Here is a 24,000-nt window from a genome sequence, read left to right as displayed (position 1 = left end):
CTAGGTGCTGGTAAAGGCACAATGACCAGGCCGGGCACGTTTTCAGAACCCAGAGGAAGCAACCTAGAAGGTCCCTAACACAGATGCATTCTAAGCTGTGACAAAACTAATCTACGGTATTAGAAGTGGAGATAAGTGTATTCTCTTGGAGGCAGGACTGGGTGTCTTGAGAGGGGGTGTTAATAACTGGAATATATGGAAAGACAATGAAAACTCATCAAACAATTTTGAAAAACAACAACGAAGCTGGGGGATTCATTATCTAAGGCCAAGACTTATTATAAAGCTACAATAATTGAGACTGTGTGGTACTGACAAAAGGATAGACACATAGACCAGTGGAACAGGATAGAAACCAGAAATAGACCCACACATACGGTCAATTCGATAGAAGGTATTGGAATAATTAGACATCCATATGAAAAAAAATGAACCTCAACCCACAGCTCTCACTGTATACAAAAATGAACTCAAAGTGGATCACAGACCTAAAACTATAAAACGTCTGAAGGAAACAAAGAAGAAAAGCTTTGTGACCTTGGTAGAGGCAAAGATTTCTTAGATGATTCACAGGATAAAATTTTGATGAATTAGACTCTGTCAAATTAAAAACATCTGCTCTGGACTTCCCTGGTGGCGCAGTGGTTGAGAATCTGCCTGCCAATGCAGGGGACATGGGTTCGAGCCCGGTCTGGGAGGATCCCACGTGCCGTGGAGCAGCTGGGCCCGTGAGCCACAACTACTGAGCCTGTACGTCTGGAGCCTGTGCTCCGCAACAAGAGAGGCCGTGATAGTGAGAGGCCAGTGCACTGCGATGAAGAGCGGCCCCCGCTTGCCACAACTAGAGAAAGCCCTCGCACAGAAACGAAGACCCAACACAGCCATAAATAAATAAAGTGGAAGCCTGTCTACAACAAACATTAAAATACAAGAAATACAAGCTTTCTTTAAAAAATAAAATAAAAAAATAAAAACATCTGCTCTTTGAAAGATACCACTGAGAAAACGAAATGACAAGACACAGATCGGGAGAAAATGTTTGCAAAAAATAAAAATCTGACAAAGGACTTGTATCCAGAATGTATAAAGAACTCTCATAGGCCAATAACAACACAAACAACTGAATTTTAAAAGCTAGAGACTTGAATAGACATTTTACCAAAGAAGAGATATGGATGGAAATAAGCACATGAAAGGATCGTAAACAACATTAGTCATTAAGAAAGTGCACAGGGCTTCCCTGCTGGCGCAGTGGTTAAGAATCCACCTGCCAATGCAGGAGACACGGGTTCAAGCCCTGGTTCGGGAAGATCCCACATGCCACGGAGCAACTAAGCCTGTGCGCCAGAGCTACTGAGCCTGTGCTCTAGAGCCCACGGGCCACAACTACTGAGCCCACGCGCCACATCCACTGAAGCCCCCGCGCTCCAGAGCCCACGCTCCGCAACAAGAGAAGCCACTGCAATGAGAAGCCCGCGCACGGCAACGAAGAGTAGCCCCTGCTCACCGCAACGAGAGAAAGCCCGCGCACAGCAATGAAGACCCAACGCAGCCAAAAATAATTAATTAATTAAAAAGAAAAGAAAAGGTGCACATTAAATTCACAATGAGATGCCATTAGATAGCTATGCCAATGGCAAAAAAAAAAAAAAAAACAAAAAACAGCCCTGAAAATACCAAGTGCTGGAAAGAATGTGGAACAATCAGAACACTCATAAATTGCTAGTGAGAATACAAAATGTTTTGGCAACTCTGGAAACCAGTTTGGCATATTCTTATAAAGTTAAATATACAATGACCATCAACTCAGCAATCCCACTCTTTGGTATTTATCCACGAGAAATGAAAGCTTATGCTCACATAAAAACTACTATGCAAATATTTATATAACAGCAATTCGTGATCACCAAAATTTAGAAACAACCCAAATGTCCATCAGGTGGTGAATACACAAACGGTAGTACATCTCTACAATGGAATACTATTCAGCAAGAAAGAGGAACAGACTGCTGATACACACGACTCGGATGAATCTCCAAAGCACTAGGTTAAGTGAAAAAAGCCTAACTCAAAAGGCAACTTACTGCCTAACTCCATTCAGAAGATATTCACAGAAAGACAAAAATAGAGGGACAGAAAACAGATTGGTGGTTGCCAAAGGCTGACTGCAAAGGGAGAAGTCAATAACAGACGGGTATTGGGCAACTTTCTGAGGTGACAGAAATTACCTCTATCTTTTTTTTTCATTTCTTTTCTTCATCTATATGTTAATTGTTGGGGTGGCTCTAAGTTGTTATACCTAAAAAGGGTGAATTTTACTCTATGTAAATCATCCCTCAATACACCTCACTTTAAAAAACGCTTAAAGAAGTATATACATCTTTTGACTCGATGATTCTACCGCAGGAGACTCTATCTGCAAGAAGTATTCTGAAGTACGCACGGCAGTATTTTTACTCATAGTGACAAAACAGGAAAGAGGTGACTACCCTACCAGAATACGGGAACGGTTAAGTAAACCGAGATCTCTCCTTTCCTCCATTAGAAATTATGTTCATAAAAAGTATGAAATTATATGTAAACATGTATAATATAAAGTGAAAAACAAAGAATACAGTACTGTAATTACAGTGTGATTACAAACTATGGAAGAAACAGGCATCACTCTCCACTAAAAAGAGAACAGAGGCTGAAACAAAATATACCATAATGATGTTGGGATTGAGATTAGAGGCAGTATCTTTTTTTTTTCCCCAAACTATCTTTAATAAGTGCTACTTTTAAAAGACTAGGCTTTGAATGCTGGCTCTGTCATTTAACTTTTTCAGCCTCCTTTTCTTCCACGCCAGCTTCTCAAGGGGCATGCAGGAACCTAAGGAGGGTGACAGCAAGCAGATAGAATAACGTGGAACTTGGAAACTTGAAAGTGGGCATGGGAGCTTTTTGTCACTACCAACTACCTGTGTAGCTTTGACCACAATTATTTAACATCTCAAAGTTTTTTCTTGTTAGTAAGACAGGAATAATAATACTTAACATTTATTGTTCACCTCCACTATTCCATCACATCTTCACTGCAACCCTTATGAAGGAGGTAATACATTGTCATCTTGCAGATGAGGACACCGGTGTTCAGAGACATTAAGTCACTAGCCCAAGGTCACTGAACCAGTAAGGACCAGAGAAGTCAGATTCAGAGGACCTGCCTCTTATCCGCAAAGCTAACTACCCAATCACATAGGGAGAGCCGAGGGTGTGTAATCATTGAGATATTTCATCAAAGTACTTGGCAAGGTCTCAACTAACGACTGCTGATCCAGGATAAATGTTTGTTGAATTGGAATATTGCATCTGAAACAGAAATAGCTCCACAAATGAAGAGTAGCATGGCTTAATAATATTAATTCTGTCTTCTCTGAAGTGAACTCTTGTTATGTAAGTGATGTTAACAAACTTGGCCCAGAGGTTGGGCTGCACAGAATGAGATGCTTATTCATTCACTCAGCCTTTTGGGCTTGGAGATTTTACAAGCACTGACTCCACAGAGAATTTACAATAGAAATAATTTTCCTACTGTCTGCTTGGACTATTTTGAAGTCTTAAGTTCTGTATCCACGTTTGGGGCAGAGATCAGTAGTGGGAAAGTGGATTTTTTTTTTTTTTTAAAGGAGTAACTACAGAATGGAGTGTGGCATGGGGGCCAGCATACGAGAGCTTTGGCACAGACGAGGCTGAGTTCAAGGGTTTGCTTTTTGAGACCCTAAGTCAGTCACTTCATCTCTCTCAGCCTCAGTTTCTTCCTCTGTAAAATGAAGATAATCCTACTTCGCAGGGTTGATCCTAGGTTAACAAGTATTTAGTACATAAGACACACTAAAAAAGGGGTCTATAGTCACTACTCTCAGACTAGTAATAACTTTTACATTCCTTCTCGTCTCCTTTTGCTTCTTGACGTGTGAGGCTCCACGGTCACTACAGGGACCATGAAGGCTTGCACACCGAAAAGTTTAAAAGCCTTGTATTAATTAAAACCACAGTGAGATTCTACCACACACCTAATAGAATGGCTAAAAATTAAAAAGACTTGGCCACATCAAACACTGGGGGAGATGTGAAGGAAACGGAACTGGCGGACACTGCCCCTACGGTTCTAAAATGATACATGTACTTTGCAAAACAGTTTAGCAATTTCTTAAAAAGTTAAACACCTACCATATGACCCAGCCCTCCCACTCTTAGGGACTGACCCATGAGAAATAAAAGCCTACGACCACACAAAGGCTTGAACACATTCGTAGCAGCTCCATTTATAAGAGGCAAAAACTACCAAATATCCAAAACAACCCAGATACCCATCTACAGGTGGATGAATAAACTGTGGTGTATCCACACAAGGCAATACTACTCAGTAACAAAAGAAGCGATCACTCCTTAGCACAGATGACACTCAACAGCACACATGAATCTCAGAACAGTTGTTCTGAGTGAAATAAGCCAGGCCAAAAAGAGTATACACTGGATTTCTGAAGTTTTAACAAACGCAAACTCGTGTAGTGACAGAAAGCAAAGTAGAGGCTGCCTGGGGAAAGGGGGCAGGAGACGCAGGAGGGAGAAATGACAAAGGAGCACAAATACTCTTTTTGCGGGGGAGAAGGATATATGTTCGTCATCTTGATTACGGTGAATATATATCTCACGGGTATGTATAAATGTCAATATTTGTCAAATTGTACACGTTCAATATGTGTAGTTTATTATACATCGATCATACCTCAGTAAAGTTTTTTTCAATAAAGGCTTGGTGTGCTCAGAAAGTCATTCAAATATAGTAAATTAGATGACCAGACTGAATGTCAATACTGTGCTGGGAATACCAGTTATGCATATTCCTTTGTTCGGTGGCAGTGCCCACAAGGCAGCTGGGAGTGTGGGCTCGGATGAACGGCAGACCTCAGTTCATGCCCACATCTTCCCTCAGCTTGTCTTTATGACACTGGGCATGTTAATCAATCTTTCCCAGTCCCAGCTTCTCAGCGATAAGATAGAGATAATAGGGCTTCCCTGGGGGTGCAGTGGTTGAGGGTCCACCTGCCGATGCAGGGGACACGGGTTCGTGCCCCGGTCCGGGAGGATCCCACGTCCCGCGGAGTGGCTGGGCCCGTGAGCCATGGCCACTGAGCCTGCGCGTCCGGAGCCTGTGCTCCGCAACGGGAGAGGCCACAGCAGTGAGAGGCCCGCGTACTGCAAAAAAAAAAAAAAAAAAAAAAAAAGATAGAGGGCAGAATAGGGTTGTTGAGAGGATTAATAGGGTTGTTGAGAGGATTAAACAAAATGATACACAAAGAGCACATCCCGCTCAGTACCTGCAGGCAGTAAACAGTCAAGAACCGACAGTGATTGTCCTCAGTATTTCCATGGAGCCAAAAATCTGTGACTTAAATCCAGAAACACATGATCTTATTTTTGGATTGTACGGTTATGGGTGATGTTTATTTCCTTTCTGCTCTCTGCATTTTCTAAATTTTTAGATTGAATGTATTCTCTTTTTATACAAAACTATTTTAAGAGGAAAAAAAGACAGACTGATTTGTTTAGCTAAACTTTTCTCCAAGTCTCTGGGTAAAAACAAGATTTTTAAAAGCCAATCTCCTAAACATGACAGAGGTCAGCCCTCAGATGAAAATGTCACGAGTGGGCGGGACGGAAAGGCGCTGGACTCCGAAGCCAGAAATCCAGCATCTGGCCAAGCCTGCAGTGCACCAGCCTCCTCTTCAGTCAAATCTGCGTCAAATCCACCACAAGGTCTGTTCCAGCTGTCCAACTCCCAGTTCCCACGTGCTCAGGTGAGCCGCGGACACAGGTCACAGGACTCGCCTCGTCTGTTCCAGGCGCTCAGTGTCTGGTTCTGCAGCCCTAGTATGCCTCTCCGTCATAAATAAACAGGCATCCGCATCCCCCTGGCCTCTCCTCTGGTCTTAATGCTCTCAGGGAAGAAATGCTCTCCTTCCCCAAGGAAACACAGCCCCCAAATCCCACCCTCTCTGGAGCACCGTTCCATCCGTCAATTTCCTCTGCGTCCTTTCCTTGTGCCTGAAGATATGCTCACGACCCACTTCTAATAAACACTCTGTTTTTGACCCAACATCTCTCATCACCTGCTAGTCGTAGAGGCAGACTGGCTGCCTCTATTTCCTCTCCCCAGCTCCATATAACCCGACTTCTCCACACGCCCCTACCGTCTCTCTCACCGGCGGCTCCCAGTCACCCGCCTCCTGCCCCCACACGCACAGTGGTTCTCTGCCCCAGCTGCATGGAAGGTCCTCAAGGGAGCTTCAACTATGCTAACGCCCGGCGGTTCGGATGTGACCTGCAGCCCAGCCATGGGGTCTTCTAAAGCTCCTGGGTGAGCCTACTGTGGCGCCAAGGTTGAGAACCTCGAAGCTCACGCTGAGGTCCTGCCGCCAGCCCCACAGCCATCCTCTGGCCTTGCCCTCCAGCCTCTCTGCTGCCGACCAGGGCCTCCTTCAAGCCCTCCTGCCCTTGGCTTCCTGGACACCGCACCGTCCGATGTCCCCGTCCCCTACGGCTGCTAGCAGATTCCACCTCCTCTCCCGGCACTGGATGAGGTCAAAGGTAACACTGTCCCCGAGGAGATTTACCCGAGTTCCATGCATCTGCTTGGACAGCTCGCAATTAATTACCTCTCCCACTTGACCGCCTTCCTAAGCTTTAGTCCCAGGTCTGGACCAAAAGCCAGACACGTCTGCCGTCACCCAAAACTCAACTTCTCCAAAGCTGATGCACCATCTTCCCCTCCAGGCTTCCCCATTGCTGGCAAAGGGACCATCAAATGTTTTATCTAGAAAACTCAGAATTATCTTTTTCATCCTACTTCCCTGGTCCCACCGCAACACCCGTCCAGTCTCGAACTGTCCATTCTGTCTTAGAGTCCACTCCCGTGGCCTGTGTTGAGACAGAGCCTTTGGGCAATGCTACGTGTTTTACCCTCCTTTTCCTAAGCCCACTCTGGGTGAGCAGGCGAGGCCCAAGGCTCACCCCTCTCCCAGCCACCAGCCTGCCTCCTGCCACCCGAGGGTGATGTGTTCTGTGACCTACGTTTACTCCAGCTGTTCCAGGCGAATCACACACGTGCACAGGAGACCACGCTATGTGAAAAGCAGCCATCCACAGACTCTGGACACACGTGTCAGAAGTAATGAGTGGTGGGAGGAGCTGCCGCCAAGCCCAGAACCTCTGACTCCGTCCACTCCCAGGAGGCAAACCCTCTGGTTTTGTACGGGCCACCAATCCAATCTGTGCTGGGGCCAGAGATGACTTTCTCCAGTTGGAAGCTCAGTGGAGAACTTACCAAACTCTGCTCTGTCCTCAGAAAGCAGCAGAGATCTGGAGCTGAGAGGAGACAGGAAGGGATGTAGAGGCCAGAATAACAAAGAGCACTGCACCTGGCACATACTTGGCACTCGGTGAGGAATGAGTAGTAAGTGGATACGTGAACAAGATCAGGGTTGGGTAACAAGAAAACCTCCCTCACAATGTCCAGAAGTCTTCAATCACATCACTCCCAATTCCACCAACTATTTAATATGCTTTGCAATCCAACAGACATCTTCTTTTAATCATATAAATACGGGAAGCAGTAAGGGGCTAACTTAAGTGAAAATATTTCATCAGATCACCTGCCATGCACTGAGATCTGAGAAAAGTAATGGGAATTGCAGAAAGGGTGGCAGCAGGGCCATGGAGATCATCCAACACGAACTGCAGAAGGGTGGATGAGGGGAGAGGGGCCAGGTCAGTCAGTGGGATGGTTATTGGAGGCCCTGGGCAGCCAGGCCTGGAAGTCAGCCTGGGGAACCTGGGATCCTGAAATGGCAAAGAGAGAACAGTAGTCCATGAAAAGGGGAAGCAGAATGGAAGTGGAAGGCCAGACCTTACAACCTCTGAGAAAATAAATACAGACTGGCTCCTCCCAAGAGTGAAGACAGACTTGCTGGCTTGTTCCCCTCCAACACGTGGCCCCAGAGACAGTGAAATAATGGCTAAGGAGTAAGGATGTCATTTCTCTGTTTGAGGACATGAAGCTCTGGCCTGTGCGGCAATTTGGTTTCTGGGGTTGGAACGAGTCACACGCAAGGGGCTACACGGTCTGACAAAGAGGAAGGTCACTCAAAGGCCTCCGTCCTCCCCCGCCCACCTCCAGACGGTCCCTGGGTGCCCTTGAGCTGCCCCACCGCACCTGGATGGTTACCCACTTGGCAAGGTGGCTCCGTGGGGAAGCCATCGGGAGTGGAAAGCTTTTCTGGGCGCCAGCTCCAGGCACGCTGAGCTTGGCACACAGAATGGGTGTGCACGGCAGAGTTCACGGTCACGCAGCTTAAGAGGGTGCAGTGAGGACCAGACAGGCTAGAAGGAGCCACTGTAGAACAAAAGCACCCGTGGGTTACTGGGCAGAAAAGCTGCCTCAGAGGAAATAAGTAGCCCCTGAAGTTTGGAAAGAACCTCCGAGGTTGGCTCATCCACGCTCCACCCGCGCAGGGCTCTTTCATCCGGCACCTCCCCCGCATGGGCCTGGGGTCCCCACTCGGACTCACCGCCGCATCTGGCAGCCTGCTCCACAGCTGAGCAGAGGTCTTCCCTAGAAATTTCTCCCTTGCCTTGAACTCAAACCTGCTTCCCTGTGGCTACCCCAGCTCATCCCCTGGAACAGCCCTCTTCTGTAGTGACGTCTGAGGTCAGGTAACACGCTTCTTCCTGTGGTGTCTCTCGCCTTGGTCAACCTTTAACCGCTCCTCAGAGGTGTGGTTTCCAGCCCCGGCACCATCCACTCACCCCTCCCTGCTCTCTAGCGATCAGCGTCTGCCTTAAACACAGTCCCAGAGGCAGACGCAGGTCCCTGGATGCGGTCTGGCTGCAGAGGAAGGCAGGGCTGGGGCTGCGGCCTGCAGGCCCTGCAGCACACGGCCCGTGTTTGGCAGCCGAATCTTCCGACAGGCTCACAGAAGCCTGTGGGTTCCAATACCCATGTCCCAGTGACTTGCTTATACACAGGGACCACGGCAGAGCATGACAAGTGTGAGAGAGAGGCTCACGGATGCCCTGTGGGAGGGTGCACGGGAGGGCCTGGAACACCGATTCCTGGGAATCTGAGAAGAGCTGACGCCCCACCCAGCGGCCTTAGAGGACAGGGGCGGTGGGGCCCACCCGAATACAGCCTCAGCTTGCTTGCTCTGAGACAAGGCCCACAGTACTCTCTCTGGTAAACAGTGTTCAGTACAGGGGAGGCCTAGATCAGGATGCCGTTTCAGCGAGGACAGAAACACTAGCTTTAAATGATGGGCTTCTCTGTTCTCGATGTCAATCTAAGTTAAGTAAAATTGATGGCCACCCAGACAGCTGGGTCCTCCAGCTGGGTGTCAACATAGCTCATGGGCCTCAGTTGTCACTGAAGAGTCACCAGCGACATGCTCCCTCGCTGCGAAAAGGAAGCACCATCTGAAAAAGTGTCTCCACAGCGCTATCTGGGAGAGCTGAACAGAACCCACGGTTCCGAGCCACCGTGAATTATAAATGAAAAGGGGGGTATCAGTGTTCCCGTGTCACAGGTGGGGAAGCCAAGGGCGAAGACAAGCAGGCTGGGCTACCCTGGTGGCGCAGTGGTTGAGGGTCCGCCTGCCGATGCAGGGGACACGGGTTCGTGCCCCGGTACGGGAAGATCCCACATGCCGCGGAGCGGCTGGGCCCGTGAGCCATGGCCGCTGAGCCTGCGCGTCCGGAGCCTGTGCTCCGCAACAGGAGAGGCCACGACAGTGAGAGGCCCGCAAACCGCAAAAAAAAAAAAAAAAAAGACAAGCAGGCTCACCCAAAGGGCTAGGCTCCAGCAGCGCACTGACCGTGGGACAGTACCCGTGGTCTCCCTAGAAAACCCGGAGGCTGCCAGAGCCATGTTATAACTGTTTCTGATAAACAGGAAACTCTTAGTTCCAGAGAACAGCAGTACGTGCAGCTGTCTTTCCCGGGACAGAGTCAGTCCTGGCTCTACCACTGGCAAACCGGGTCACGTGGGAAATCGAAATGGTTCCTTAGAGGAGGACTTTGCCTTCTTTGGAAGCACACCCCTCCCACTTCTCCACTCTTGTGTGGCCACAAGAGACGGCAGGTTATCTAAGGTCAAGGCTGAGAACTCCCAGCTTTGGAGCCGGGAAGGTGGGTACAGTTCCATCTCTGGCTGTGTCATTTCCAGCTGTAAGACCTTCAAGAAGTTACTCAACCTTTCTAGGGCTGTTTCCTTATCAAAAGCAGACAGTACAAGCACCTTCAAAGGATTAAGTAAAACAAGCCCCCCTGAGGTGCCTGGCATAGAGCCTGGCTCTCACAAAGCATGCAGCCAGTGGTAATCAGTAGCGTCATCGCACCAGAGCCTCAGGGCAAACGACGGGCAGGCAAAGAGACCAAGGTGGCCCTTGAAGGGGAAGAACACTGTGATTCAACCACTGGGTCCTACCAGGGCCAGATGTTCTATAGTGTCCGTGCACTCCGCCGGTACCTTAGGTTGTCGTATAGGCATCTGTTGTCCAACTGCAGTGATGCTCCCGGGGACAGGAGCTGTGGCTCAGTCATCTGTGCAAGCCTCACAGCAGCTCGTGGGGCATCCTGCAGACTGTAAGTGCCCAACAAATTTCCAGAAGTCAAAACTAAAACACTCTGTACACTGACCTTTCAGGCAAGCACACAGAGAGAACAGGTCTGGGGAAAGAAATGAGGAAGGAAAGGGGGCTGACCTGACCAGCCAAGGGGCAGACCCTACAGCAGATCTGAGCTTGGGGACTAAGGAGTCTTGATTCCTACAATGCACTTAAGGAAAAATAAGGCTGAATTCTTTCTGTAATTCGCTTCCCCAATCATGTGGACATTCAAGCCTATTTCTGTCACTTTGTAACAGTAAACACGTTCTCACCAGTAGTTTGTTTCTCCCGTTTCCGTCCATGCTTTGCAATGAGAAATCTTTTTTAAAAATCTGTCTGTGGTTCAACTTAAGAAGGGCAAAAATGTCAATATTCCTTTCCTTAGGGAAAAGAAATCTCGGCCCATGACTCAGGATTTAGACATTCATCTAGAGCCCAAGCCCTAACAACATGCAGTAGAACGTGTCTGACAGAGACTCTATGCAAGTCCCATCTGAACTAAAGAAAAACGTTTGTAAATAGGAGGCTGAACCATATGAGTTTTCTATTTTTGTAGGAGAAACTATCAATGGTCAAATATTAAATTTCATTGATAGTCACATGTCCATAATTCCACATGGTTCCATTTAATGTTTACAAATGAGTTGTTCTATTTCCTTTCTAGTGGATCTGAAAGCTCAAATCGAATCCGTGAGGAGGGGGACTTTTTCTCATCTTTTTCTAATTTTCTTCACCATACCTGCCACTGAGCACTTACTGGGCACACAATAAACATTCCTGAGCTGGAAAGCAGAAGCAGCAGCTGTGAGCGGGGCAGTGAAGCCTACAGCACAGCTCACGGGCAGAAGGCAGAACAAGGACACGTCCCTCCAGGGACTAAAACAGTCGAGTCATTCAAAAGTACACAATAAACCACAACCATGTGCAAAACAGAAAGCCAGGGAGGACCTTTACCACCTCCGACAAAAGCACGGCCCGGGCACGGGCGGAGCACCTGCATGCCCGCCCACAGCCCCACAGCCTCACGTGGGCTACAGGGAAATCCAATACTCTCACGGGCTTCACAAAGACACCGAGCCAGAGGAAGAGCAAGCAGGGTGGGTTGCATTAAGCCCCAGAAACCGTGGTGCAACTTGCTGGCACAAACGGCTCACACATGCCGAGACAGAGAACCCAGACTGCGTGAACACAGGACTTACGGGGGCATCCCCTCGGGGGGCATGAAGGCGTTAGGGGCCGCTGCCTTCCTTGAGGAAAGAAAGGCAGTTTTCTACGTTGCTCAATTCATGCGTGGAAAAATGACAAGTCTCAGGTCTAAAAGAAATCAGGCAACAAGTCGGAAGAAGCCGAATCAACTCCGGGGGAGGCTGCGCTGAGCGGAAACCTCTCCCAGCTGAGCCTGCCTCCAGGAATGGGGAATTCTCCACCCTCTCCTGGTATCTGCAGCAGCCCCTGCCTGGCCTGGAGCTCAAGCCTGAACCAGGAGAGACAAAAAGCAAAATCCAGGGCTCTGGGCAAAGGGGCACAATGCTGTGACGAGTCCTTTGCACTGACCAGCACAGCTGGAGGGCATCCTGGACCTCCTCCCCTCCAGCCCCACCTCCCTGCAGCCTCCAGGTGAGCACTCAGGCCGCCACAGAGCCGGTTAGTAGCAGAAGAGGCATAGCTTGAATCGGGACAACAGGACTCTGAGTCCTCTCTGCTCTGCACGGCACTGTCGCTACTTCCCAAAGCACCTGGCACAATGTAATAGACAGGGCTTGGGCTTTAGAATCGACTGGATCTGGTTCGAATCCTGGCTCCACCCCTTTCCAACAGTAAGTAGAGTGAACCCTGTGACACTCAGTTTCCTCACCTGTAAACGGGGGACAAGTACCACCAATACACTGAAGGACTGTTGTGAGAATCAGAGAGAGTGTATACAAAAGAGCTGGAGCACGGATGACAGTAGAGCAAGGGCAGCCATCATTTTGTCTCCAGAGGCCCACAGAGTCTATATTTCTGCAGAAAGTCTTGTTGGAGGAAGCCGTTCCTCCAGCCCCTCTGGGGATGTGGTCGCCATTTTAGATTAGGATGCTCTCGCCAGCCAAGGAATAATGGACCCAAGCCACGCCAAGACTTTTCACTCAGCAATGCAAATTTACTTCGTTTGCTTTAAGACTTACTTATCCACCTATTTCTGAGGACACACAATGCTTTAAAAACTTAATAAATAACGCAACATTAGATAATCAAGAATAAAACAGAAAGGATAAGAAGGATAAATGTTAGGGGGCTAGAAGATGAGGCCAGAATGGAAACAGGCTGGGTTGCAGGGATCTTATTTTTCTGTCTGACGGGAGAAAGCAGCCCATAGAATCCGTGTGGCCAGGACGTACCCAGCCAGGCTTAACTTTACAGGGAACTTCTTTAACCTGAGAGCCATGGAGAACAGCAAAGCCATGACTGACAACTCAGAGCTCCTGGACCACCCCGCCCTCTGTCTTCCCAGGGCACCAGCTCTCCCTATTTTGGGAGAACAGGAAAGCAGCCATGGTTCCAGTCTGAACCATTCATCACACTTGCACCTATACATTTTCAGAATAAACAACTTAGAGTCAACTTCTAGAAAAGCCCCAGGAGAGCAATAAAAGCGGTAATGGGAGAAACTATTATTCAGACCAAGAAAAAGTATAAACAAGTTTAATAATAGGTTTCGAGGTAAAGATAAGAAATTATGGGTCACGGCATTCCCTCATCCCAACCCAGGCCGGTACAGCATTGGGAAAAATGCCTGCACTGGTGACAGAGGGGTTCCTACTCTTCAATGGCCTCTCCTAACAATGTGACCTGCTGGGGGGAAAGATGGCAACTGAAAACTTCCACTCGTGGAAGCAGTTCTACTTCCTAAATCGAATCCTAAGTAGAAACAGACTGTTTCCTTCTTTTTGCAAAGAGCAGCTTTCCAGGAAACGTAAAGTTGGCCTTGGGGGTGGGATTTAAGACCAGTCATGTGAGCATTCCATACCCCTAAGTCCCTGAAGTTGGTAACTAACAGTCCACCCAGGGAAACCAGAGTGAGACTGAAATCAGAACAAAGAGCCTCCTGTGGGCTATGAAGCAGGCCTGTTATCAGCTCCGTCTCCAGGGCATGGGGTCAAAGGAAGCGGAGCGTGCACTGCTGCCGGGGCTGCCCAGCCAGCTCCAGCCTGCAAGAGACGCCTCTCCAACTGCAGAGATTACAGGCCTGCTGGCTCTGTCACGTTCAGTTTTCAGGATTAAGAGGAAGGGACTTTAATCTGGGCAAATCAGGAGAAGGCAGAAAAGTCAGTCAACGAAGTAAGGCATGCTTAGGGCTTTTAAAAAAAACTTTAAAAACCTAATTATCACTGAAACAAATGGCATCTGGGATTTACTTCAAATAATGGGGAATAAAATGGTTAGGAAGGCAAATGAAACAAGATTGGCTACCAATTGGTAACTGTCCCAGAAGGACCATGGGTACATGGGATTTTATTTCACTATTCTCTCTACTTTTATATGTTTGAAATGATCCGTTACAAATTTTAAAAATCATACCTTATTTATTGTGAAAATTTAAGTAAATATAAAATAACACAAAGAAGAAAATAAAAACCACACCTAATCCTATCACCAGAGACAACTGCTGTTAACACTTGGTCTATTTATTTCCAATCTTTTCCATATTTTTCTTTCTTTTGTTTGCAAACCAAGGTCATACGTCTATGCTGTTTTATCACGTGCTTTCCTTTCCTCTCTTAATTTATCTTAAGTATTATTCAAGTGCTCAAATATTCTTTTAGGGTGTGATTGTTATAGCCTTTCATCAATAGACAGGCCATAATCTATTTCCAATATTTAGCAACTATAAATAAGGCTGTAGTTAACCAGGAAGATGACGTTATAAATAGGTGATTTCAAGTGAGAAAGAAATTGCTTGATAGGTACCCAAACACACACTGACAGCACAAAGGAAAAGAAATGGTGAGAATAAAAGCTGGGATCTCATCGACTGCATAATTCCAAGCAATTAGTAACTTTCCAGGGACGCCCCATGACAAAGGCCAAGGTGGGGAATAAGAGAAAAATGCCAAAAGATATAAAACTGAAACACACACTAAAGTGCCTCTCAGGCCAACGATAATTCGTCACCAGGTGCGGGCACTGAGTTGAAGAAATCTGCTTTGAAGCACTCGAGTCTTGAAATACTGAGTTTTCAAAGGGAAGGATGTTTTCATGGGTCTGGGATGGCACAGGAAGGTTCTGTGGGCTAAAGAGCGAATCAAACGGCTTCTCGTGGACCACCGCGCCTCAAGCATTCCATCATGCCATTCGGATTCATCTAATTAAACAGAATTAATACAACTGGACAGTGCGTAGGCTTGTCACTGGATTCTTCCCTTCAAGCCTTAAAGACAATTTCCTCCCCCGGAAAGAAAACCCACAATATTCCCACGATGGGGAGATAAGAGGGATCTCGTGTTTTCCCTGCACTATTTGTTCCTGCCAAGAGTGGATTTGGCAGGAAGTCCCTGAATATAACACCCCATACAATCAATAATCTGAATGCCAGTCAAAAACATAATTTTTCTTTCTGAAGGAAATCCATAAACTGTCTATTCTGTGATGCACTTGAAAGATTCAGAGCTGAACACATTCTAGCTGTGTCCCATCTGGCTTTCTTGGGCTGCTACGAAGCATCAGGGGCCTCTGAATCAAACCGTTCTGCTCTAGCCAGCGGCTGGGCAGGGGCCGCTCCGCAGCCGTCCTGGGTAGGGGGTCACTGTGAGACCGTCCTCTCCGGGGTGGCCCCAAGGACACAGGGACGGGCAGAAAGGCAGTGGGACCAAGAAGAGGACTGAGGAAGCTGTGCTTTCTTCATATCTTTCTTTCCCCTTATCCCTCCTGTCTACCATTTCAGTTTTTTATTTCGGAAAGGACAACCGTGACTCTCTTTTCATTTTGTCGAGGACCAAGAGGAGGAGAAGTGAATCTGTGACACACTAAACACAGGCTCTCTGAGGTCAGACATGCGGCCTCTCCAAACTGAGTTCTAACCTCCTTACCCAGCCCTCCCCCAGACATGAGCATCCCAACCACCGCCCTGTTGCTGAGCCCACCTCAAGAAAGCATTACCAATTATGCATAGTATATGGTGACCACTATGGAAAAAAATGTTAAAGTATGTGCTAGAATAGCAAATTCAAGAGTGATACTTATTTTTATCTTTTGTTATTGTTATTGGGCTGTCTTGATATAGAAAATTATGTTAAGAATAAGTTATTACCAACATCCCATTTACATATTTTGCTGAGATTGGAATGTCTCAAAGCATGAGTTCATTTCTGACCTAAGTCTGTGTCCTCCCCTCTGGATTCACATATCACAGAGAAACACGAGAAAAACAAACAAACAGAAAGAAAACCAAAGATGACAAGCGCTTCTCTTTTTAGCTGGATTCCCCAACAGAGCACTCTTTAATGTTTACCAAAATTGGGCCATAAAATTCTACAAGGTTCTATGCATATGGCTTGACCTTTTCTTCCCCCTGCTCCCTGTCCCCAAAAGCAGCAAAAAAGCCAAATATAGAAAAACAGAACATCTGTCTGCTGGCAAAGACAACATCCCATTGTACACAGCCACACCCTGACACAGACACACACCAGTCCTAAGCCATCCCTGCACGCCAGCTGGTTTGACTTCCATAGATTTTCCCAAGGGCCCACCGAGCTCACCCTCTGATGCAAGAGTGGACAGGAGGCCACAGGCTGCGATGGCTCAGTATCTGCAGGCAGTGCCAACGCACATCACCCACACCCACACCTCTCCGCTGACCTCCCACGCAGGGGCAGAGCCAGAAGGGAAGGTTACCTTGCAGACAGCCGCCTGGAGCACTGCGTCAAAGCCGCCCTCGGGGGCATCGCGGTTCCGGGACACCCTCTGCTTCCGAACTTCCTCGTTGAAGCTGTCCACTCTGTCTGTGAGAGGCAGCAGGTGGCGGAACCCAAAGGAGGGGACACAGTTTGGGAATAGCTTGTAACTGGAGAGAAAGAGGAGAAGAGTCACTTTTCCTTCCTTGTCCCCAAATCTTAAACAACCAAGTAATTCTGTGCATTTACTGAGGGCCTTGAACGCACCAACGAATACTCACTCAGCACCTACCACACACCCCCGGGACAGACACAGTGGGGGAGCACAGAGAAATAACCTAGTCCCTACTCTCCAAACACAAGCTCTAAACTGCGGGCGAGACAGCACATACCAGGCTGTAGGCGAATGAAATGGACAAATGGGTCGTAGGAAGTAGCGGTTAACAGTGGGCTACCGCAGTCAGAGGAAGGTGTCACGGAGGCGCCCTGACGCGGGCCTTGGAAGATGCAAGCGCCTGGTGGGACGGGCACCGCAGCCTGGGCGGCACCGAGGGGAAGGAAGGCTCTTACAGGCTGAGGAAGGCGGGCTCTGTCGAGTGAGGGCAGCGTGAGCAGAGTGACTCTACGAAACCAGCTTCTTACATCGACTCTGCTGCTGCCACGTGATAAAGGATCACATAAGCCCTTCGTGTCCACCCACTCAGAGACCACCAGGACGTGCTGGCAACCGAGCAAACACTAAATGCAACAGGAATGAAAACGTTCTGTTTCTTCGTTCATTTATAAATACTGGAATGATAAAGCATCAGCTCTCCTAGACGCAAAGAGAAATCACTTAGAAGCAAACCATCTTCGAATGGAAAATGCTACCTGGAAATCTGGAAAGAGGGAAGTATTGCACCTCAATAGGAGGTTAATGCCATGTCTTTCTCCTGAATATTGGGTGTTCTCATCTTCAGTTTGCAGTGGAGATGGCCCCATTCCTGGAGGAAGTTACAGCCCAATCACATCTGCAGGAGTTTCACTTGGCTATATAACCAATGAAATAGGAAGAGGGGCCTTACATTGTTTCCAGAAAGGTTCACTGGGTAAAAGGGGAGAGGGAAGTGCAAATGCAAGGGCCCTGTGGCAGAAGGGAGCACAGAGAGCCCAAGGGCAGAGGGAGGCCAGTTAGACTGCAATGCAGGGAACAAGGGCAAAGATGAGCTATGAGGAGGCTGGGGAGGCAAGCTGGACCAGACTGTGCAGGTCTGTGGCCATGTTAAGGAAGCCTCTCTTTCAGAACTAAGACGGAAAGCAAACACCAACAGAGAGGCATGAAGGGAAGGCTTCGTTACCTACCCAATTCAAGCCGTGTGCGTGGGAAGGGAAACCGGCTTAGCAACTCCTAGCAGCTCCTGCCTCACTGCCATCAAGAAGGGCGGCTGGGGCAGGTCTGAGAGGCTCCCCTCCTCCCCGAGAGAGGCAACCTTGGGCTTTCTAAGAGGCTCTCTCATCCCCGCTAAGGGCCTACGGTACCTGCTCCAACAGTCACTCGCAGCAAGTCACCCTCTGCAGGGTCAACCCCACTGCCATGATGGCCACGGTGCCTCCGGACAGGGAGAGCTGCGAGCAGCTGTCCCCACTTGCCGTCCCCACTTGCCGTCCCTTTGTTTCACTCCCTCCTCCTTCCCCAAAAATCTTCACCCGCCCCTTGTGTTTGCACAGGTCAGGCTCTTCTGTAACCCATGCCACCCAAACTTTCTATTCTCATCTCAGTTCCCCATAAAGACAAAGGTCATGGAAATTGCATTCCCAGCTGGAAGCAGGAAGTGAGCTGAGGTCCCATCATAGTCATCTGACAAATAGATGGGCCCAGGAGGAAGGAAATGTACACAAACTCTCACTCCCCTCCCTCGCCCTCTGAGCAACTTCACCCTTCTGTGCTGTGCTGGGCCATGGCTGCGGACTTCAGGTGTTTACTGTCTCGGTTGACGGGGTCGGTTGAGGAAGGGAGAAGAGGAACAAAACTATGACTGCTGCTCAATGAGGAAACCAGAAAAGCTGTGAAAAGCTCAGCTAAATTAGTTCAGCGTTTTTTACCTCTTCCCTTCCTGCAAAGGGGAATAAGTAGATATATTTTTACTGTGGAGAATTACTATTAATAATCAGGAACTAGAACATGTGTTTGCCAGAGAGAAGACTTCATTGCAGAGAATTTATTATAACCAAACCAGAATCACCTCTTAGTGAGAGGAAAACAGCTTTGTCACACAGGCTCTGTTGAATGTCTCCATAGTCTCTGGAAAACAATGTCAGACTGTGTCTAATTTAACCCCTGGAAGAGCTGTCTGAGCGACCTGAAGATCTGGGTGTTTGAGGGTCTCGTGCCAGGAAGCCCTCCCACCCCCAACTGTGTCTGTGCTATAGGACCCCAGTTTAGGGCCTACTAAATCTTTACTGGATTAAGAATTATGAACCAGGAAGATGAATAAAATATATATGCTTAAAGAGCCTGGGGGAGCATGTGTGTACAAAAAGTGAATCCTATTTGCAGATGCTAGATGTAGGCAAATCCAAAAAACAATCTAATGCTTCAGGACAATACTGTGGACCATGGAGCTGACAGGGCAAGACCTCTCCTCTTCCTCTAAACAAAGAGAACTGCTGGGTAAAAATCTAATCTTCAAAAATGTTAATATGTAGCCAAGACTGGAAGCTTAGCGGGGAAATCCCAGGTGCCAGGAACGGAGAGAAAAGCATTGCACAAATGAACGGACTTAAACTAGGTGGGAAGTGAGCAAGGATCTCCTGGCAAAGGGATCCCCCACCCCCCCACCCTAGCGTGTTGGGGCCTGACAGGTCTGGGGCTTGGGGCCAGGTTCTAACAGGGACAGATGATGGACCTCAGGCCAGCGCAGGGCAGAGCACTGGAACAGGGCTCTCTGCATAAAGATGAGTGTTACAAAGAGCTGCCCTGTCACTAAAATCAAACCCAGAAAAATTCCAGCCACTGGCCTGGGAGAGAAGCAAGGAAGATGCACTCTGGGCTCATGGTGAGATGAATCACCCATAAAGATTGTAACTCCAGGCCTAAACAAGTCAGAATTCATTACTTTTACAAGGAAGGAACCTCCTGCTGAGAAATAAACAGAACTAGTCCCACAGTGAAACCCAGAGGATCCTAGCATCAGGGAACAGAAAACCACCCAGTAGGGAAGTCAGTACCCCTGGGGCACGTAATCCCCTAATGGAAAACAACCTCTGATGAAGAGGAACTAATGAAAAAGTTATAGACCCCATGAGAAATAAACTACCATGAAGGAGTATCAGCAAATTCAACCAACTGCAGGATCTGCAGTTCAAGAAACAGGTAACACAATTAGCTAAAGGACATTAAAACAAAGATATTTAAAACATTCAAGGAGAAGGAAAAAATACCAAAGACTAGAATGGGATATTATTAGGAAGAAAACAAAATCAGAAGGCTATGAAAAAATAGTATGAAAAACAGAAGTCTAAAAGAAAGAACCAAATAAAAAATAGTCACTCAAATTCAAAAATGCAACTTCAGTGTATGGCTTAAAAACACTGAAGAACAGGGTACTGCCACAAACACCAAAATACAGATCAAAGGAACAGGATAGAAAGCCCAGAAATAAACCCATGCACCTATGGTCAATTAATCTATGACAAAGGAGGCAAGACTATATAATGGAGGAAAGATAGTCTCTTCAATAAATGGTGCTGGGAAAACTGGACAGCTGTATGTAAAAAAATGAAATTAGAACATTCTTGGGACTTCCCTGGTGGCGCAGTGGTTAAGAATCCACCTGCCAATGCAGGGGACACAGTTTCGAGCCCTGGTCCGGGAAGATCCCACATGCCGCACAGCAACAAAGCCTGTGCGCCACAACTACTGAGCCTGCGCTCTAGAGCCCGCGAGCCACAACTACTGAGCCCGCGCACCACAACTACTGAAGCCTGCATGCCTAGAGCCCGTGCTCCGCAACAAGAGAAGCCACCACAATGAGAAGCCTGTGCACTGCAACGAAGAGTAGCCCCTGCTCGCCACAACTAGAGAAAGCCCGCACGCAGCAACAAAGACCCTACACAGCCAAATATCAATAAATAAATAGACTTCTTTTTTAAAAACATTCTTTAATACCATACACAAAAATAAACTCAAAATGGATTAAAGACCTAAATGTAAGACCAGATACTATAAAACTCTTAGAGGAAAACATAGGCACAACACTCTGACACAAATTGCAGCAATATCTTTCTCAAGCCATCTCCTAGAGTAAGGGAAATAAAAATAAACAAATGGGACCTAATTAAACTCAAAAGCTTTTGCACAGCAAAGGAAACCATAAACAAGACGAAAAGACAACCTGCAGAATGGGAGAAAATATTTGCAAACGGTGCGACTGACAAAGGATCAGTCTCCAAAATTTACTAACAGCTCATGTGGCTCAATATCAAAAAAAAACAACCCAATCAAAAAATGGACAGAAGACCTAAACAAACATTTCTCCAAAGAAGACATACAGATGGCCAAGAGGCACATGAAAAGATGCTCAACATAACTAATTATTCGAGAAATGCAAATCAAAACTACAATGAGCTATCACCTCGCACCCGTCAGAATGGCCATCATCAAGAAGTCTACAAATAATAAATGCCGGAGAGGGTGTGGAGAAAACGGAACCCTCCTACGCTGTTGGTGGGAATGTAAATTGGTAGAGCCATTATGGAGAGCAGTAAGGAGATTCCTTAAAAAACTAAAAACAGAGCTACCATATGATCCAGCAATCCCACTCCTGGGAATATATCTGGAGAAAAACATGATTCGACAGGATGCACGCACCCCAATGTTCATTGCAGCGCTGTTTACAATAGCCAAGACGTGGAAGCAACCTAAAGGTCCATCAACAGATGAAAAGATGTGGGAATTCCCTGGCAATCAGTGGTTAGGACTCTGCACTTCCACTTCAGGGTGCACGGGTTCAATCCCTGGTTAGGGAACTAAGATCCCACAAGCTGCGTGGTGTGGCCAAAAAAAAAAAAAAAAGATGTGGTACATATATATATATACAATGGAATGTTACTCAGCCATTAAAAAGAATGAAATAATGCCACTGCAGCAACATGGATGGACCTGGATATTATCATCCTAAGTGAAATAGGTCAGACAAAGACAAATATCATATGATGTCGCTTATGTGTGGAATCTAGAAAAAAAATGATACAAATGAACTTATTTACAAAACAGAAACAGACTCACAGACTTAAGAGAACTGAGCTTATGGTTACCAGGGGAGAAGGGTGGGGGGGGGTGGGGATAGATTGGGAGTTTGGGATTGACATGTACACACTGCTATATTTAAAATAGATAACCAGCAAGGACCTACTGTATAACACAGGGAACTCGGCTAAATATTCTGTAAAAACCTAAATGGGAGAAGAATTTGAAAAAGAGTAAGTACATGTATATGTATAATGGAATCACTTTGCTGTACACCTAAAACTAACACAACATTGTTAATTGACTATACTCCAATATAAAATAAATTTTTTTTAAAAAAATTGAAGAACAAAATGATAAACTGGAAGAAATTTTCTATTATGAAGCTAAGGGAAAGAAAGAGGTAGAAGTTATGGGAGAATAATTTAGAAACATGAAGTTTAGAATGAGAGGCTCCAACACTCACCTAGCAGCGTTAGAAAGAAAACGGAGAGAATCGGAGACAGGAGTCAGAGATGATGTCTGAAATTTTTCAAGAATAAAGCTATGTTCTCAGATTAAACAAGCAGAGCAAGTTCTGAACAATGCAAATAAAAGTACTAAATCCAACCCAGCCACATAGGAATGCATATCATTATAGGACATGAAAAGCACAGGGAAATATTAAAAGCCACCAGAGAGAAGGAAAACCATTAGATAGAAGACTTTTCATCAGCCACAGGACATGCCAGAAGACAATGAAATAATACCTTCAAGGGGGTGAAGGAGTACCATGACCTCTTGGAAGAAATACAAAGGGTAAGAAAAAATGTAAATGATGAAGGATGAAATGTATTATCTCACTTGCAAAGATTTTTACAGATGTATTTCTATTTTTTGTGTGTGTGGTGAGAACCCTTAAGATGTACTCTCTGAACGACTTTCAAGTATACAATTGTATATTTCAAGTGCAGTACTGTTGCCTATCACCACCATGCTGTACATTAGAGCTCCAGAATGTATTCATCTTATAACTGTACGTTTGTACCCTTTGACCAACATTTCCCCCTTCCCCGGCCAATCACCACTCTACTGTCTGTTTCTATGAGCTTGGCCTTTTTAGATGCCACATATAAATGAGACATGGCATGTATATCAGCAACAGCCTAATACCTCTAACAAAAGAAAAAGTGTTCAGAACCAGAAATAACAGGCCGGATTAATCCATCAAATCCTGTACCAGTGAATATCATGTGACGCTTCCCAGGAACACTATTTCTATTACTCAGAATACAATTAAACAGTTCTTTAATCTGATGATTAAATTACTTTTTTTTTCTCTCCTTATGGCAGCCCTGGTACTACTTACTTCAGCTCTGGCATTTCTGGTTCATTCTAAGATGGGAGGGGATAAGTCTAGGATTTTGATCCTTTGGCCGAAACATCCGGAGCAGGAGGCGGGACAAACCTCAAGAAAGCCCCACGAAGGGCTTCCCTGGTGGTGCAGTGGTTGAGAGTCCACCTGCCGATGCAGGGGACACGGGTTCGTGCCCCAGTCCGGGAAGATCCCACATGCCGCGGAGCGGCTGGGCCCGTGAGCCATGGCCGCTGAGCCTGCACGTCCGGAGCCTGTACTCCGCAACGGGAGAGGCCACAACAATGAGAGGCCCACGTACCGAAAAAAAAAAAAAAAAAAAAAAAAAACTGGTTCTCTTCTGAGATGTCCTGCGCAGGTAGTTAAATCACTCCTCCTGACTCCCCATCTCCCCAAAACTTCCCGGGGCTACTGCTGCTGCTTCCACACCACCACAGGAGAAAAAACTTAACAGAAGGTACCATTGAGAGAGAACGCTGTGATTTTTCTCTCCACATGAGCTGAAGGAAAAGAACAGACAAGGATCACAGACGGCAACTACGGAGCCAAGCATGGAACTCAAACTGAGACAGGAAGACAACAGGACAGCCATTTTGGAAAAGGACCAAGGGAACGACCTTGAGAAAGCGGGCTTGACAGGCCAGAAAAACAGCACCTAAAAGCTTGGGCTTCTGAGACAACCACCAGAGACTCACAGGAGTAAAAGATTAGCTCTATCTCTGTTCCACTGACATCTGTACATGGTTTCCAAAGGACAAAAGCGGAACTATAAATCCGCCACCTAGCAGAATTGCCGAACTCCCAGTTCCCTGAAAGATATAGATAAAAGCTTGACACGCATTCCTA

The 24,000-nt window shown here is 46.8% G+C and overlaps 1 protein-coding gene across 3 annotated transcripts in view; it reads right to left on the bottom strand.

Annotated features, from left to right (window-relative positions):
- The window catches only part of ITGB5 (integrin subunit beta 5), a 111,754-nt gene that overhangs the window by 52,184 nt on the left and 35,570 nt on the right, over nucleotides 1-24,000 (bottom strand). For all 3 annotated transcript variants that reach the window (XR_014296773.1, XM_082654816.1, XM_082654817.1), the window contains exon 5: nucleotides 16,575-16,743. Coding sequence is in view for 2 of the 3 variants with exons in the window: in XM_082654816.1 (XP_082510942.1) it covers nucleotides 16,575-16,743 (169 nt within the window). In the remaining variant the exon portion in view is untranslated. The remainder of the gene's footprint in view (nucleotides 1-16,574; nucleotides 16,744-24,000) is intronic.

The sequence above is a fragment of the Grampus griseus genome, assembly GCF_964374135.1.
Source record: "Grampus griseus genome assembly, chromosome: 5".
In the NCBI taxonomy this organism is placed as follows: Eukaryota; Metazoa; Chordata; class Mammalia; order Artiodactyla; family Delphinidae; genus Grampus; species Grampus griseus.
This window is presented reverse-complemented; position numbering and strand designations above follow the sequence as displayed.